Source organism: Larus michahellis, chromosome 2 (assembly GCF_964199755.1).
Source record: "Larus michahellis chromosome 2, bLarMic1.1, whole genome shotgun sequence".
Classification (NCBI taxonomy): domain Eukaryota; kingdom Metazoa; phylum Chordata; class Aves; order Charadriiformes; family Laridae; genus Larus; species Larus michahellis.
The window spans coordinates 133,298,956-133,313,511 of NC_133897.1; the positions used below are offsets into that span (position 1 = coordinate 133,298,956).

The following is a 14,556-nucleotide window of genomic DNA, read 5'->3' on the forward strand; positions in this document are numbered from 1 at the left end:
GGAAGAGGTTACTACCTCTCTGCCTGCCTATGAAGTAAGAAACCTGGACCAGAAGCTGGCTCTGCTAAACCTGGAGTCTGTTCACTCCTCTATGCAGCACAGGGAGACGGATCCCAGGAAAACATCACAAGATGTGCTGGCACAAGGCAAGGAAAACACAGGCAGAAAGAAAGAGAAAGGCTCTCTCCCCATCCCCAGCAGTGCATCTTCATAGAAGTGAGGCCCTGTGCAGCCAGGAACACGAGGGATTGAAAGCAGAGAAAGGCAAAGGGAGCTGAGGGCAGGCAGTGAGCGGCGAGGATGGGGCAGCTTTCCTGCCTACTCCCAGGACTGCTGTCATTTTATTTATTTGACACCAGTTTCATTCAGTCCACACATGATCCAGGGAACAGGAACCAGACTTTCACCGCTCCAACTCAGCTCCATAGTATTCCAAAGGACTTAAAAGCTTCTTTGAGGAAGTATCTAAATTAGTCATTTCTGCTGATTGGTTTCCCCCCTTATCTCTTGTGACGGTGGCAACCTAGCTGCAGCATTCTTTCCAAGATATCTGCTGTCTGTTATCTGAAGCCTAAGCCAAATACTACATCACTTCTACCTGATGAGGATAAAGTAAAATTTGAGTATCAGCAAGAACTTCTCATGCAAACTTTCTTTTCCTTAAGATGCAAGCGTGATTGTGGATGGTAGAGATATTTCAGACTACATCCCTCCAACTTTATTTCATATGAGCAGATAAAGGGGGATACATTTAAACTTAAAGCACCAAAGCTTTTGGTCTAAGCATTCAATTAACAATTAACCCATACAGACTTCTGCAGCTTTGCCTGATTTATTCACCTCTCTAAGGACTGGTAGGAAACCACTAGAACAGTAGTTAGTTTTTGCATCTCCAGGGGCAGAAACAAGTCAGAAAAACAGGCAACGCATGATTTATTATGGGTTAATTAAAAGTGAGTGGATCCATACTAAACCTGAACTCCGCTCACTGCAAAACAGTCTAACAAGGTGGAGCTGCTATAGCAAGTGTATACAGGCATTTGCATTTTTGATATGACCAAACTTGTATACTGTACAACTTGTCTGTGGGTCTTAGCAGGCGGGTCTCAAGTCCTCAGGCTACAGACACATATTAAAAATATCCTACGCTACTGAGCAGTTCGCAAATCCAGACAGTACAAAAGAGAAGGCTAAGGAGGGATCTTATTTCTGTCTTCAGCCCCTTAGCAGAAGGCTAACGAGAAGACAGAGCCAAGCTCTACTCAGAGGTTCATAAGGGAAGGATGAGACACAAGAGACACAGGTTGCAAGACAGGAAACTTCAGGGAGATGCAAGAAAAAAAACAATTCACCATGAAGGTGGTCAGATATGGGAAAAGGCTGCCCAAAGAGGCTGTGAAATCTCCTTCCCCATAGATATTCAGACCCTGTCTGGACTTGGACCCGAGACACCTGCTCTATTTGGACCTGCTCACTGTGGAGGTGGGATTACACAAGCTCCAGAGGTCCTTTCCAAACTTAGTTAATGATTCTGCTAAAGGGGAGGGATAGTGAAAGCACAACATGCAAGCAGAGTGGCTGAGCTAATGGTTGCCAAAGGCTTTGTTTGTTCTATTTTTAAATTACAAAATAATAAACACAAGTAAATGTACAACTATATACTTTTCCTGACGGCCTTTAAATTAAGATAAATGAGGTCTTTTTCTCTCCTGTTAATTGTCACAAATGCTAATCTCTGTTTTTTATCATTGCCTTCTTTTTGTTTCTGATCATTCTTGGTTCCTCCAGTTAATTCACTTTCTTTGGAAAGCTCCCTCTGCTCCACGTGCCTTCATAACATTCAAGACATTTTCCTGCTGACTAACAATGTTTTACAAGATTTAATTAATTGAGGCCCTACTACAATTTTCTATCAGCATCTCTGCTACAGATTAGTGTCTTAGACTGCATTTCACTCCTTGAAGCCGATGTAAGCATGACCTCTTTGGTTTAGTCCTTTCTGTATCACGAGAGATCCCTGTACTGCCTGAGGATACGGAGAGTTGGACCAGAGAACTGAGCTGGCCGAAAACTAATGCAAGAAAAAAAAAAAAAAAGATGCTAGCCACATCAGTCCTCTGAACTGGCCCACCATGAAACCACATGGCCTTTAGAGCTGGCAGAAGGGTGTGGGTTTGGCTGAACCATTCTGCCTGGCAGCGGTCCACGCTTACATCAATTCAAAGGGATTGCAAAACCAAAGCCATTGCAGATGTTTTATCAGAGTCCTGAGGAGGAAACTTTCAAAGACAGAGATGGGAAGCAAGAGATTATGTGAGTTACTGGCACCCCACCATAATCTTTGATTTTCCCTACTATTTTCCTTCTACAGCAACTTCTTTGGTGAGGACACACTCTGTGCTGTTTCCTCACAGCTGCTTCTTGGGTTGACCACAGAAGTGGTCATCTGAGCCTAGAGTAACACAGGGCCTTATATACCAGTCTCCTATTTCTTTCTATTCTAGTAATAAAATAAGCTTGTAGGTAAGCAGCGGCAGGCTTTTGAGGAAGTTAATGCACCAAGATACTTAAATCTTTTAGAAGCTTCCACTTTTGCAATAATTTCTTAATTCTGTCCCCACGTGCATGCGACCCTCATAAACAACTTTTCTTCAGAGCTATTGGTACAATGGGGGAACAAATAATGGATAACATGCTGGAAGAGAAATCAAGAGAACAGATATTATTTTAGATGATATTCTGGAATGGAAAATACATTTGTGTTCTTTGAGCTGTTGTCAGTTCTCTCTTGACTATTTTTTCACCCACTTTTCCTATCTACTTTCTGCTTTAACCAAGAAATATGTTAAAATATTCCTCAAAGGCAGCTGCATGATGAATTTTACGCTCTTTTCAGCTGGAAACACTCGCTATTTTGAGGATTCTTCAGTTTTATTCTTTAATAAAAGCAGACAATTACATTTCTAAACCAAATCAACTAATAAACTGTTCATCAGCATTGCCATTTTTATGATTGTTTGGCAATGGAAAAGGGTAGGTTTTTGAAGAGGTTATACAAAGGGGTTCTGTAAAGATGAAATAACTTAATTGCATTTCCTTAAGGAGATAAAGACACAAAGAAAGTATCTGTAGTCTTTTCACAGTAAACGTGTAACAACTTTCAGTCTTTTTATGTTTCTCGGTGCAAAGGGACCACGGATTATTAATTTAGTTCCACAATCTTTCATTGTTAATATGCAATGGTTTTACTGCAAAGGAAAACTAAATTAAATGGAAGAATGGAACAGACGGGTGATTTTACATGTCATGTTTGCTGCAAAAGCCAATCATGCAAGATAAGCCAGAAAAAAATAATCTTATCCTTACTTTCCCTGTGATTAAAACAGGTCCTTACAATTAAATTAATAGGAAGTTAAATTTTAGCGTAGCAATGTAAGAGATGGATGTTTAACCTTGTTTGATAGCAAAACCAAAACGAGAGTATGTGTAACAATTATTAAATTAAATCAATTAATTTGTTACCCCACTTTTCAAAGAGCAATGTTTTTACTCCAATCTGTCTAATCTTCCTTATGTTTAGTACTGTGATTTTGGAGCCTTTATTTCCTGTGTAGTACAGAAAGCTATGTTTTCATCTAACAGATCATGAAAAATAATGCAAATACTTAAAACTGTTATAACATACATCTTGCTCCTGCAATGTTCAGAAATGACAGAACAAATATGCTTCTGCCAAAGTTGGTTCCTTTAGCTTGACTCAGAGTTTGTGTTTTGTTTTATCTAAAGTAACATTTATTCTTCCTTACAGATAAAGTCCACAGTCAGAACATGAATAAACAGTTTGCAAGTGAGCTTAAGCAGATAAAGCAGTAGTGCCAAAGGACAGTAGCGTATGACATTAGGGTCCCAGATAACATACCTACCCAACATTACTATTAATACACTTAGAAGCTAGGTTTTTAACCATGCAGCCTTTTGGGATATCAAAATAACAGCTAAAATCAGACAGAAATCTTAACTAAACAAATGGAAATACACGTCTTGAATAGCTCTCCTAGATTACTTCCATATTCTAGAGGGAAGAGTCATGCTGTAAGTGCTGAAATGATAAGCCATTAATACAGTATAGCAGTGACATGCAATTTTAGAGGAATTATTATTCATGTGTATACTACTGTATATGTAAGTCAATGTATAGGTAAAACAGGTTTTCCAAATCTGTCATGGTTTAGAACAAATAAAACATGCACACACAGACCCCCAGGACTTGCTACTAAATGAAGTCACTCAAGTTGTCTGCATTAGAAAGCAGCAGAGTTCTCTCTTTCTCTGCCTCTCCCCACCCCACGTTAAAAACAGTTTTATCACTGAATCCAACAGAAATATGCTGCCTTAAAAATGCTCTCAAATGACATAATCCTAAGTAGCCAGGACGGTTTGTGTCTCTTTTACAGCGACCTCCAGCTGCGCTTTTTCATTACACTGCTCTTCATTCTAAAGGGGAGCAGAACTGGCTTAAATAAAGGAATTTTGTGCTCTTTACCTCAAGCATCATTGGTCCAAGTGCATCCTTGTCGATGACACTCTGACCCGTAGATGATACATCTGCTTTTTGCACTTCATCTTCATTAGCTGCTGCTGCTTTTTCTGCAATAAAGAAAACTATGTGTTAAATGACAGAGCAGTGCCCTCTGATACAGTGAGAGCCCACAGAGCATTGAGATTAGCTATAAACGGTTACAGTGCAACCATTCTGAAAATGAGATTAAATAGTCTCCCATAATGATTCAACAGAAGCATAACTAGTACATTTGCTTCTCAGTTTTGAAGTTGTATGACACAAATGAAATAATTTCTGCTCTTCCTCTGCTAGACATTTTACTGAACTACAAAACACAACACTGGGCAAAGACAAGGATTCTTCATGGAGGTGCGATGAGCAAGAACCAGGATCAAGGTGTATTAAGAGGCTGATCTAAAAGAGCATGCAAAGCTCACAGCTGCACAACTTTTCCACAATCGCTATATTTAGAAGGAAAAACATAAGTCCGCAATCTACTGTTTCAGTACTGAGAAACAGCAGTCTCATTTTTCTGTTCCCATGCCTCCACCCACATTTTTACTATCACATAATTCTCATACAGCCTTATTTACGAATATGTTATTAAAACTACACACAATTTCAAGTGCTGTATTTGAAAATTACAGGCAAGAAAGTAACGATTTAATGTTTCTGTAGCATAATGCCACATGTTACAATACGTTATATACAGTACCAGTGATCAAATGTAAGAGATATTCATACATACTGGAACTTTCAAATCAAGAGGGTTTATAATTCTTGTCAAGCAATGGACTGTATTCATTTTTCTATTCCAAGAATGATATTGGTGTTTAAGGGAGAAGTAATAAAAGTAATAAAACCACTGTACAAAATACATATTCTACATCGTAAGTTAATGAAACGAGTAATTTTTTAGTTGCTAGTTCTACACTCAAAACATTATATTTTTTTATTTTTCAAGCAATTATGTGAAAGTTAGGGCTATACTGCAATCAAGAATATTAAAAATCATTACAGATTTTTTATTTTTAGTATTATGCAATAGATTATTATAATAAACATGAAAGCACACTGAAATTACGATAACAAGAATTTATGGCTTCTACAACAACAAACCAGAAGAAGGCTCATACTAGGAATTACTGAAAGTACCACGTGCAGGTGGAGCAAAGGGCCTTTGGAAAATCACCCTTAGTGAAAATTAAAGCATCAGTCATACAAATTAACACGTATCCAAACGCACAGTATTTTCCCGCTATCTGTAGATCTGCAATACTGCAGCCAAAGTTCCTCTGAACTCTTTCCTTGGCAGAGGTTATAAGGTCAGTGTGAATATACGTTACTTTGACATACAGTAAAGGAACTGCTTCTGAGAACCCGTGGGTGTTCTCCTATCAGCAGTCACCTGCTGGCAATAAGGCTTTGGTCACTCGGGCTGTCTCATCCTAGATTTCTAGTGTTTCCTGCTTTCACGAAAAGAGAGTCACGAAAATCTTAGCTGGCTCTTAGGGTGTGTTCATACACAATATAACACCATTGTGAATCACGATGAAACAAATTTGCTGTGAAGATGGACTGTTGCAACTGATGGAATAATTTGAAATCACTTTGATTAGCATAATCTAATAGAAATAAATATGCTAGAAATAACTATTAACACTTCCTCTGCCACTTAAACTCACCAGGATACAAAGTTAGTGCTTCTGGTTTGGACTGCGGACTGCAATGGGAATTTTGGGTTTTTTTTCTTTCGTCTTCTTTTGGCAAAAAGCAGAGATTAGGTGTAACAGGAGAAAAAAAAAAAAAAAGAACAATCCTTCCCATACTACAGTATAGCAGAGGTGGCACTATACGATGATACAATACCGAGAACAATTCTAAAAATTGTGAAAGAATTCTAAAAGATTCTAAAAATAGGGTTGAGTTTTAATGAAGTCAGCGGTAGTATTTGTTTCCCATCTGTTCCTGGTAGCACAAAGTGATCCCTGGTTTCACACTGCAAAATATTATAATGGATAAGGATACCAGCCTCCTGCCTTCATCCCCTCACTGCTTCAGTCATTGATACCACCTCGAGTGTCGCGGAACATGGGATTATACTCCATGTGCCAGAAATGGAGGGGCTGCAGATATGGCACAGCAACGGTGTGCAAACACATTCACTACCCAGTATTTCCAGGTTTCACTGGTTGCCAGGACTACTTTTACTGATTATTTTTCACATAAAACAAAACATTTGCGGAAAATTTTTTTCACTCTTAAAACCACAGTCTTTGTACAAGCCACCAATAAGGTATCTATAAACACAACTTTTACGCACACAGGTGAGGTTTTACACAAAGAAAAAGGAGAAAGTTTTTAGTTACTATAATGGTAATCAACACAGAAGCTGCAATACCAGGATGGACCAAGGATCTCTTGAGCCTCACATCCAGTCCCTGACAGTGGCTGCTTTCCCCCCTGGTTCCCCGTTTCTCCATTTCCACCCTTTCATCTCTGACCGCTCCCATTCCACCGTCAGCTGTCCCTCACAACCACTCGACCTCTCCGTTTTCTTTTCCCTTTAGACACCCTTTTCCACAGAGGGCCCAACACCTTTGTGGGGTCAATAAACACAGTGCTTGCTCATGGAAAAAGTGTAACCAATGGAAAAAATAACTAAAACGCTATTTAGACACAAATGTTGCCTCTCCCCGTGATGGTGACAACATACGCTACTCATGACATTTGGTTAGGCATTCTGAAAAGCTTTGTAAAACACACGTGCTCCTACATTATGGACTTCATAATTGGATCTGCAACTTAATTAAGAACTTAAGTGGCCAGAGAGCTTAGAAGAGGCTACACATTCAGGCCACAGGTCCCTATACATTTATTTAAGTGGCATTGTATAGGAAACCATGGCCTCAGACAGCCTCTGAGTAGGACCTGTGGTAACTTATGTCATTGCTATAAACTGCAGCTACTGATAATGTTAAGCTGCGCAGTGAATTATCCATTTTTGACTGAGCTACAAAGCCCCTCGTGAAGACTCTATCAGCACATACAGGAAAAGTAAGCGCAAACCCTGTCAGCAGCGTTGTCATGACAGACAGGTGCGGGAAACGTCTTGAAACACAACTCTACTCTTCAGTGATACAGCACGTGGGGCTAATTGAGAACAAAAATTTGTTGCAGGAAGGTTGGAAAAAATCAACATCCGATACACGAATTTCTAGTGCTCACAACAACCGTGCATTTTTCACAAGTCAGTATTTTTTGTTTTTCTTAACAGTTCCAGCTTCTGGCGTTAAGTAGGGGTGCAAAAATGTGAAGTTTACTTTTCCTTTTTTTACTTCTCCTATCTTTTTTAGGTTCACTGGGGGCCCTACAAACAAATCAAAAGCACAGAGAGTTTATTATTTCTACACTAGATTAATGATTTTTGAATGCTAGGGGTTAGGAAAATAGCTGCAGAGGCCCAACCTTGCAAAGCCTCTCAGAAGCCTTTTTTCCAGCCCCACGGGAATTGCTGGTATTACCCTGTGACTAACCACAGCCGCTAGATTTTTCCACTGCGGCCACTAAGACGGAGAGCGGGAGCCGGTTCCCTGCTCTCGCACCTTCTGGCGATGCCGCCTCCTAGAACAGCGATGCCCCTGTTCAAATGTAAAAAGGCTGGGAAAGTGTTACCAGGCACCCTATGGGCACGGCGGCAAAAAACAGAGTGGAAAGAGAAACACAGCCTTGTGCCGGTGGAGGAAGTGAGCAGGGTGGAAAGAGGCTTCCCACGGCTTCACCTCCCCACGCGAATTCTCTGCTGGAGGTTCAGCTTCGGCATCGGCCCCCGGCGTTTCAACAGAGAGGGAGCGTTAAATTAGAAACCGGCCCCATCCTTATGAATATGGCTACCAGGGATCAAGCATATTTTATCTAAATTACAGCGGAATAAACTTCACGCACATGAAATAATTATTAGCTCCGCTCAATTAAGAGTTTAGCCTAGAGAGAGAAAAAAAATTTAAATAAAATAGAAGTGCTCCTGAGAGAGATACTACAAAGAATATATACATCCAATTATGCAGCATTTTAGTGATGTGTGTAATTTAGATTTTAAACTGTGGATATGTTTACAATGGTATAAGCAGTAATATACTAAAATACATATTAATATTTTCAATTTGGCATCATCCTAGTGATCATAAACTGTATTTACTTTTCTATGTTAATATACAGAAGAAAGAAAAAAAAAAAACGCTCACAAATATTTTCTGACGAATTTATCAGTGGGAAAGCCTCAAGCTTTATCTGAAGCTCATTCCAGTTTCTGAAAGCAAACCTTTGTGAAATCACATTAGTTTAACAGAAATTCCTAAGTCAGAAAAAGAGAAGCCAAAAGCAATAGTTTGAAATCTCCTGCTACATTTTAACTTAGGAAGCCTTCCTGGTTTTCCATCCTCCCCACTCAAGCTATGTTGGTTCTCTCTGGGTTTCTGACAGCAGACTCAGAAGTGCTACTGACGGGCATCACCTCTTGGTTGCGTTTCAAACCCTCCCTTCCTACAGGTGGGCAGGCAGGACCAGCTAAACCACCCAAAAAGCTCTCTCTGTCTGTATTCAAGCTCTACTCCAACTTCCTTAATGAAACTGGCTACAAAAATATTTCCCCCTTCATGCTCTCTGCAAAACCAAAATACATTTTCGAAGTAAAGAATGAAACTGTAGCCTCTGTAGGGATCACAAAAAGTTGAAGCATAATCTGAAAGAGAAAATTTGCAGCAACACACATTTAGTTTATTTTTCATTGGAGAAACACTTAAGGTTTTCATAGAACAAGAGGAGCAAGGAAAAAGGTCAAGAGAAAAAAACCTGTAACAGGCAGAATAAAGTTTATTATCCAATATTGCTTAAAATGGGTTTTCTTAGGTGCCCTATATAATTCCTGTTCTTCAAAATTTTCTGAAATAGCTACTGAAATGTCATACCCACCTCAAATCGTATGCCCTCATTTATATCATAACAGGTAAAAAATACAAGCAAAGAGATTTATTAAGAGGAATACTAGAAAGCTCAACTCTGCACGTTAGAAAAATCACACAAATCAAGAAAGATCCTTGTAACAGTAATAGCAGTATCACCTGAAAGTGATTGTAAGTGCTATAGAATGTTTAAATACGCAATTAAATTTTACACTGCAACTGTCTTGAAAACAACTTATCTTCACCATTTTTCGTACGCATTAGCGAACTACTTTTGTCTCGCCTCACTCATGTTTGTGAGTAAGTTTACCCTGTGTGGTCCTTCTGATCTCTCCTGAATTGTCATGCAAAAATAAAATCCAAACAATCAAGGAAACAGTAGAAGTATGTAACTGGCCAAAGATAAGGGTAGATATAGTACTGAAAACTAATGTTAACATATCATAGAAAGTATAATTAGCAAACTGTTAGATTTTAGATGACATTACAGTTTTAACTATTAGATTTAATACCATTTGAAATATTACATTTTAGTAACATCTGTGTATAACTATTGCTAGGTAAGGATATTGACAACGGTAACGGACAGGAGGTTTGTAACATGAATAGAGCTATATAAAAAGTAGCTTCAAATGTATTGACTTGAATAAAAAACCAGAAAAAAACAACAAAAAAAGGACGCTTGTATTTGGTAACGTGAGTAGTTTTGGATCACTACACATGATGAAGCAAAGCAGTGAAGAACGTGTAAGTTATTTTGATGCTTGGTTAACCACAGGAAAGCAGCTCTGCTGTGTAGCTGAGTAATTCAAAGCACTACAATCCATGGCTCACATGGAACTTGATATCCACATGCACGTTTCTTAGTTCCCATTGCCTTGACATAAGTTGTTTTTTCTCCCTGAAAGCAAGTAATTTTTCAAAAGACCAGTGCCTAAGAAACAGCAACTATTTCAGCAATCAATTTTAAGACCAGCTTATCCCATCCCTGTGAATAAAGTTAGCTACTATTTTAGGGAAGCGATTATGTAGTGAGGTTGCTCTTTCATCATACAGCATACATCTGTCCTGAGCAAAGAAGCTATTAGACTCTTGAATACATTTTTTCCCCTAGAAACTATAGATCAAGTCTTACAGGAAAAACTATGCAACATCTCAGGAAGGTTTTAGGAGGTAAAACAAGGGAGAATTATGCATCTGCACCGAACTAAAATTAGAAAAGCTGCCATATGGCTCTGTGAAGCCAGCAGCACGTTCTTATTCATTAGGAAGCATTCTGCTAACATAAAAACACAAGGCCTTCCTGTGCTCTCCAAATGTGTTTATCTTTTCAACATTAATGCACGATATATCATCAGGCTGCTGAAATCTCCTGCAGTGCATATTAAAAAAAGCACAGCTGCACTTTTTCTCAGCACGTTTATTCACTGCAAGCAATCTAAGAGCACGGCTCTGCGCACCTCCCCGACACACAGCCCTCTTGTAAGCACGGCTTGCCTCCCCTTGGGGGTTGGAAAGGGCCACGCGCCCACCCACCCGCTCGCCCGCCCAGCCCAGCCCAGCCCAGCCCAGCAGCGCCCCATGTGCCTCCCCACGCCCCGCTCCACTCCTCACACCCTCATGGTTTAGCTTCATATTTACTACTGCTGGTGGAAGCCCACTTAAATGGTAAATGACCCCAGGGCTTAAGCTAAAAGCCCTTGGAAAGCTGTAAACTCAATTACTCGCTCAGGAGTAGCAGCATTTACAACACCGCGATTTCACCACGGTTTTAAACTGAAATAGGGGAAATTCAGATTAGATATTAGGAAGAAATTCTTTCCTGTGAGGGTGGTGAGACACTGGAACAGGCTGCACAGAGAAATTGTGGATGCCCCATCCCTGGAAGTGTTCAAGGCCAGGCTGGATGGGGCTTTGAGCAGCCTGGTCTAGTGGGAGGTGTCCCTGCCCATGGCAGGGGGGTTGGAACTAGATGATCTTGAAGGTCCCTTCTAACCCAAATACGATTCTTCTTTGCAGTGTTTTCAACTTCTAATTGGCACAGCTGCTCTCCCGTCCCACACATGCCTGCCCCACCTTCCCACTGTAAAGAAGCATCAGAAAGAAACTAGCTCCTCAAAAAGCTTTGCATTCTCATAAAAACATCAAATGCAGGTAAGCATTCCTGGAGCTCTTCAAGCTTTGAGTGGTCTGCTCTTAGAAAATTCATTAACGGTGGCCAGCGTATAAAATTTTCATGGACACTGAAAGTAAAACAAGCACTGAAAAGCCATGATGGATTTAGGAATAGCAACAAACGGAAGTAATAATACATAAAATTAATACTAGTTTCATTTCTCTTAATAATTTTGACATTTCTCCATCATTCTTTTTTTGTACAAGTCGTCATTTTTGTCACCCAATACTACTTCTGTAAGAAGTACTGCCTGGGAATTAATTGCCCCCAGCTAAGTTAAACTGGAGCAAGGACAAAAATAATGAAATTCAACTCACCAAGAATATTTCACTGCTGGACAGAAAGAAGCCCAGTATTTCTGTATGTTATTTTTGCTAAATACTTTAATACTCGTTTTACTACCTTTTCCTTGGTTTCTTCGCCTCCCCATTCTCATTTTGCCTGTCTTTTCTGTCATCCCATCTACGATCCCTTTTTTCTCTCATTATTACAAAACTCAATGGCCTACTTCTTGGAACCGAGGAAAAGGACAGGTGGCAGCCCTGGAAGTGCCCCCTCCTTCCTCCCCTCGCCCCAGGAGCCGGTCGGCTCCAAGCCCCATGAGCTGGGGTATTGCAGTGCCACACTCCTGGCACACGGCTCCACTCAGAGCACTGAGGCTGAGTCTCAGCCTCTATAAATACACTTAAATACCTCTTCTAAAGATTGCTAACTCTTGGATATAACAGTGGCAACTAAAAGTGACCACACTGTTTACAGAAATAGCATTATTTGCAGAAATATGTACCTACTATTCCCAGATTTATCTGCTTAATGCAGTGGCAGAGATTATTCACACCTGAGATGACCTCCTAAGGTCACTAGCTTCTGGTAAGTTAAGGACTGGGCAATGAAGTAAAACCCAGAATTACAACCCACTTGCTGCTGCTTAACTGAAGAATAAAGCGTCCTATGTGCGACCCCCAAATCCACGATGGCTTGATCCATCCCCAGCACGCAATAAAAATACAAAACAACACAGCAAGTAAAATAATTTCCCTGCTGAGATTATTTCTAGTATTTTTATGTATCAGTAAAGACACAGAAGGACAACTGTCATCCTACCATTTAAGTGAAATGTAAACTAAGACTAAAAGCAACCGAGGACCCAGAAACTATTTCTCACACCATGCCTCATTTGAAACTTTAAGGATACGTCAAAGTACTGTATGGTGAGTGGCAAGTTGTTTTTCATTAAGATCTCTTGAATGTGGAATTAAGCTCCCATCACAACCTTCACCTGTTGACCCCCTGGACATGATGCAACATTGACCTTTTCCACTAAGTTTTCAAAAAAAGTGGAAATAAATATAACTGGGTGTAGTTTTACTCACGCAGAATTTTTAGACAGCTCTTAGCTTATTAAAATGTTTAATTAAGTTCAACATACACTTTTATATAAAATGAAAGGTTGTGCTTAACTTGCAAACTGATAAATCCAATGTGTGTGTGTGTGTGTATTCCTATGTTTTTAAGTTCTATTCTTTCTCTTTTCTCCAAAAAGACAACTAACACTGTCTTTCCAGCGTACACTGACTAGCTAGAGAAAGAGCATAAATAAATTAATTATCAAAGGTGCTGCCTGCCCAGGAGACTTCCCTACCAAAAGGCCAAAATCCAGGACAGTGCCGAGAATGTATATTTTTCACTGGTCTAAAATGCTTTTTTATATGCTGGGTTTTTGTTGGGTTTGGTTGGTTTTGGGTTTTTTTTGGTTAGTTTTTTTTTTTCATACACACTTCCTAAGAACATGTAGTAACTGGTATAATCTCAAATCTCTGGTTGTGGTGTAATTTAGACTATTTTATAAGTGTCTAAAATACAGTACCTAGACAACAAAGGGGTACACATGGTAGATCAAGTACATTGGCTGTCAGTGCCTTACCCCAAAACACACTCAATTTAATCAGTCACTTATTAGTCTATTCTGGAATCAGATAAGCAGATTCAAATCTATGTATCTGTAGCTGTATACACAAACACTTACATATCCAGGAAACAGTTTTTACTCTGTTGGTGTTTAGATGACTTCAAAACACTCATGTAAACTACTCAACTGTACATGATAACAAACACCACGCATCCATCAGCGTTGACTTAAAATCCATTACGTTAATATGGCTGAATTTCAAAAGAAAGAGCCAAGCTAACTGACCTCTGCACTAAAATATTAGCTACAAATATTTGGCATCACTCAGCTTAACAAAGTAATTATTTTTTTTTTGGTACGTACTGAATTAGGACAGAAAAGTTTACTGTATTTTTTGGCATTTACAATTTTATAAGTGTTAGATATTTACTTAATGAGTAACCTCATCTTGTTTTGATAATTCATCTCTAAAAACAGCGTTAATATGAATGTCTAAATGGTGGGAGCCTGATGTTCTTTAACATTTTGGCTGAGCCAGTGTTTTCAAAGACAAGAAATATGGCAAGATCTGATAATTTTGTTCAAAACAGAGCTCCATCCCTGTCTCAGAAATAATATATTGCTTTCACAAAAGTTAACAGCTCTCCAGTTGGTTCTTTGACACGTGAAAACACAGGCAAGATTTTGAAAATAAAGACACAGGGTTAACACTCTTTAGACTAGAATCTGCAGATGCAATTGCCAAGCTAATTAAACTTATAGGTTTCCAAAACTTAGGCCAAAATAACATACTGCAAAGGAATATTAATCTAGCCAGACCCCATTTCTTGAAGCCTTACTCTTACGTACTCAACCAACTGTTAAAAGGAAACAGATGACTCCCTTTCTTCGAATGCCACATCGCCATGATTACAAAATATCTTCTTTATTTTAGGATGCTGATGATAAA

The 14,556-nt window shown here is 39.3% G+C and overlaps 1 protein-coding gene across 3 annotated transcripts in view; it reads right to left on the reverse strand.

The window, feature by feature from the left end:
- Positions 1-14,556, reverse strand: part of NCOA2 (nuclear receptor coactivator 2) — a 194,462-nt gene that overhangs the window by 49,657 nt on the left and 130,249 nt on the right. For all 3 annotated transcript variants that reach the window (XM_074577248.1, XM_074577247.1, XM_074577249.1), the window contains one exon: positions 4,544-4,647. In XM_074577248.1, coding sequence (XP_074433349.1) covers positions 4,544-4,647 — 104 coding nt within the window. The remainder of the gene's footprint in view (positions 1-4,543; positions 4,648-14,556) is intronic.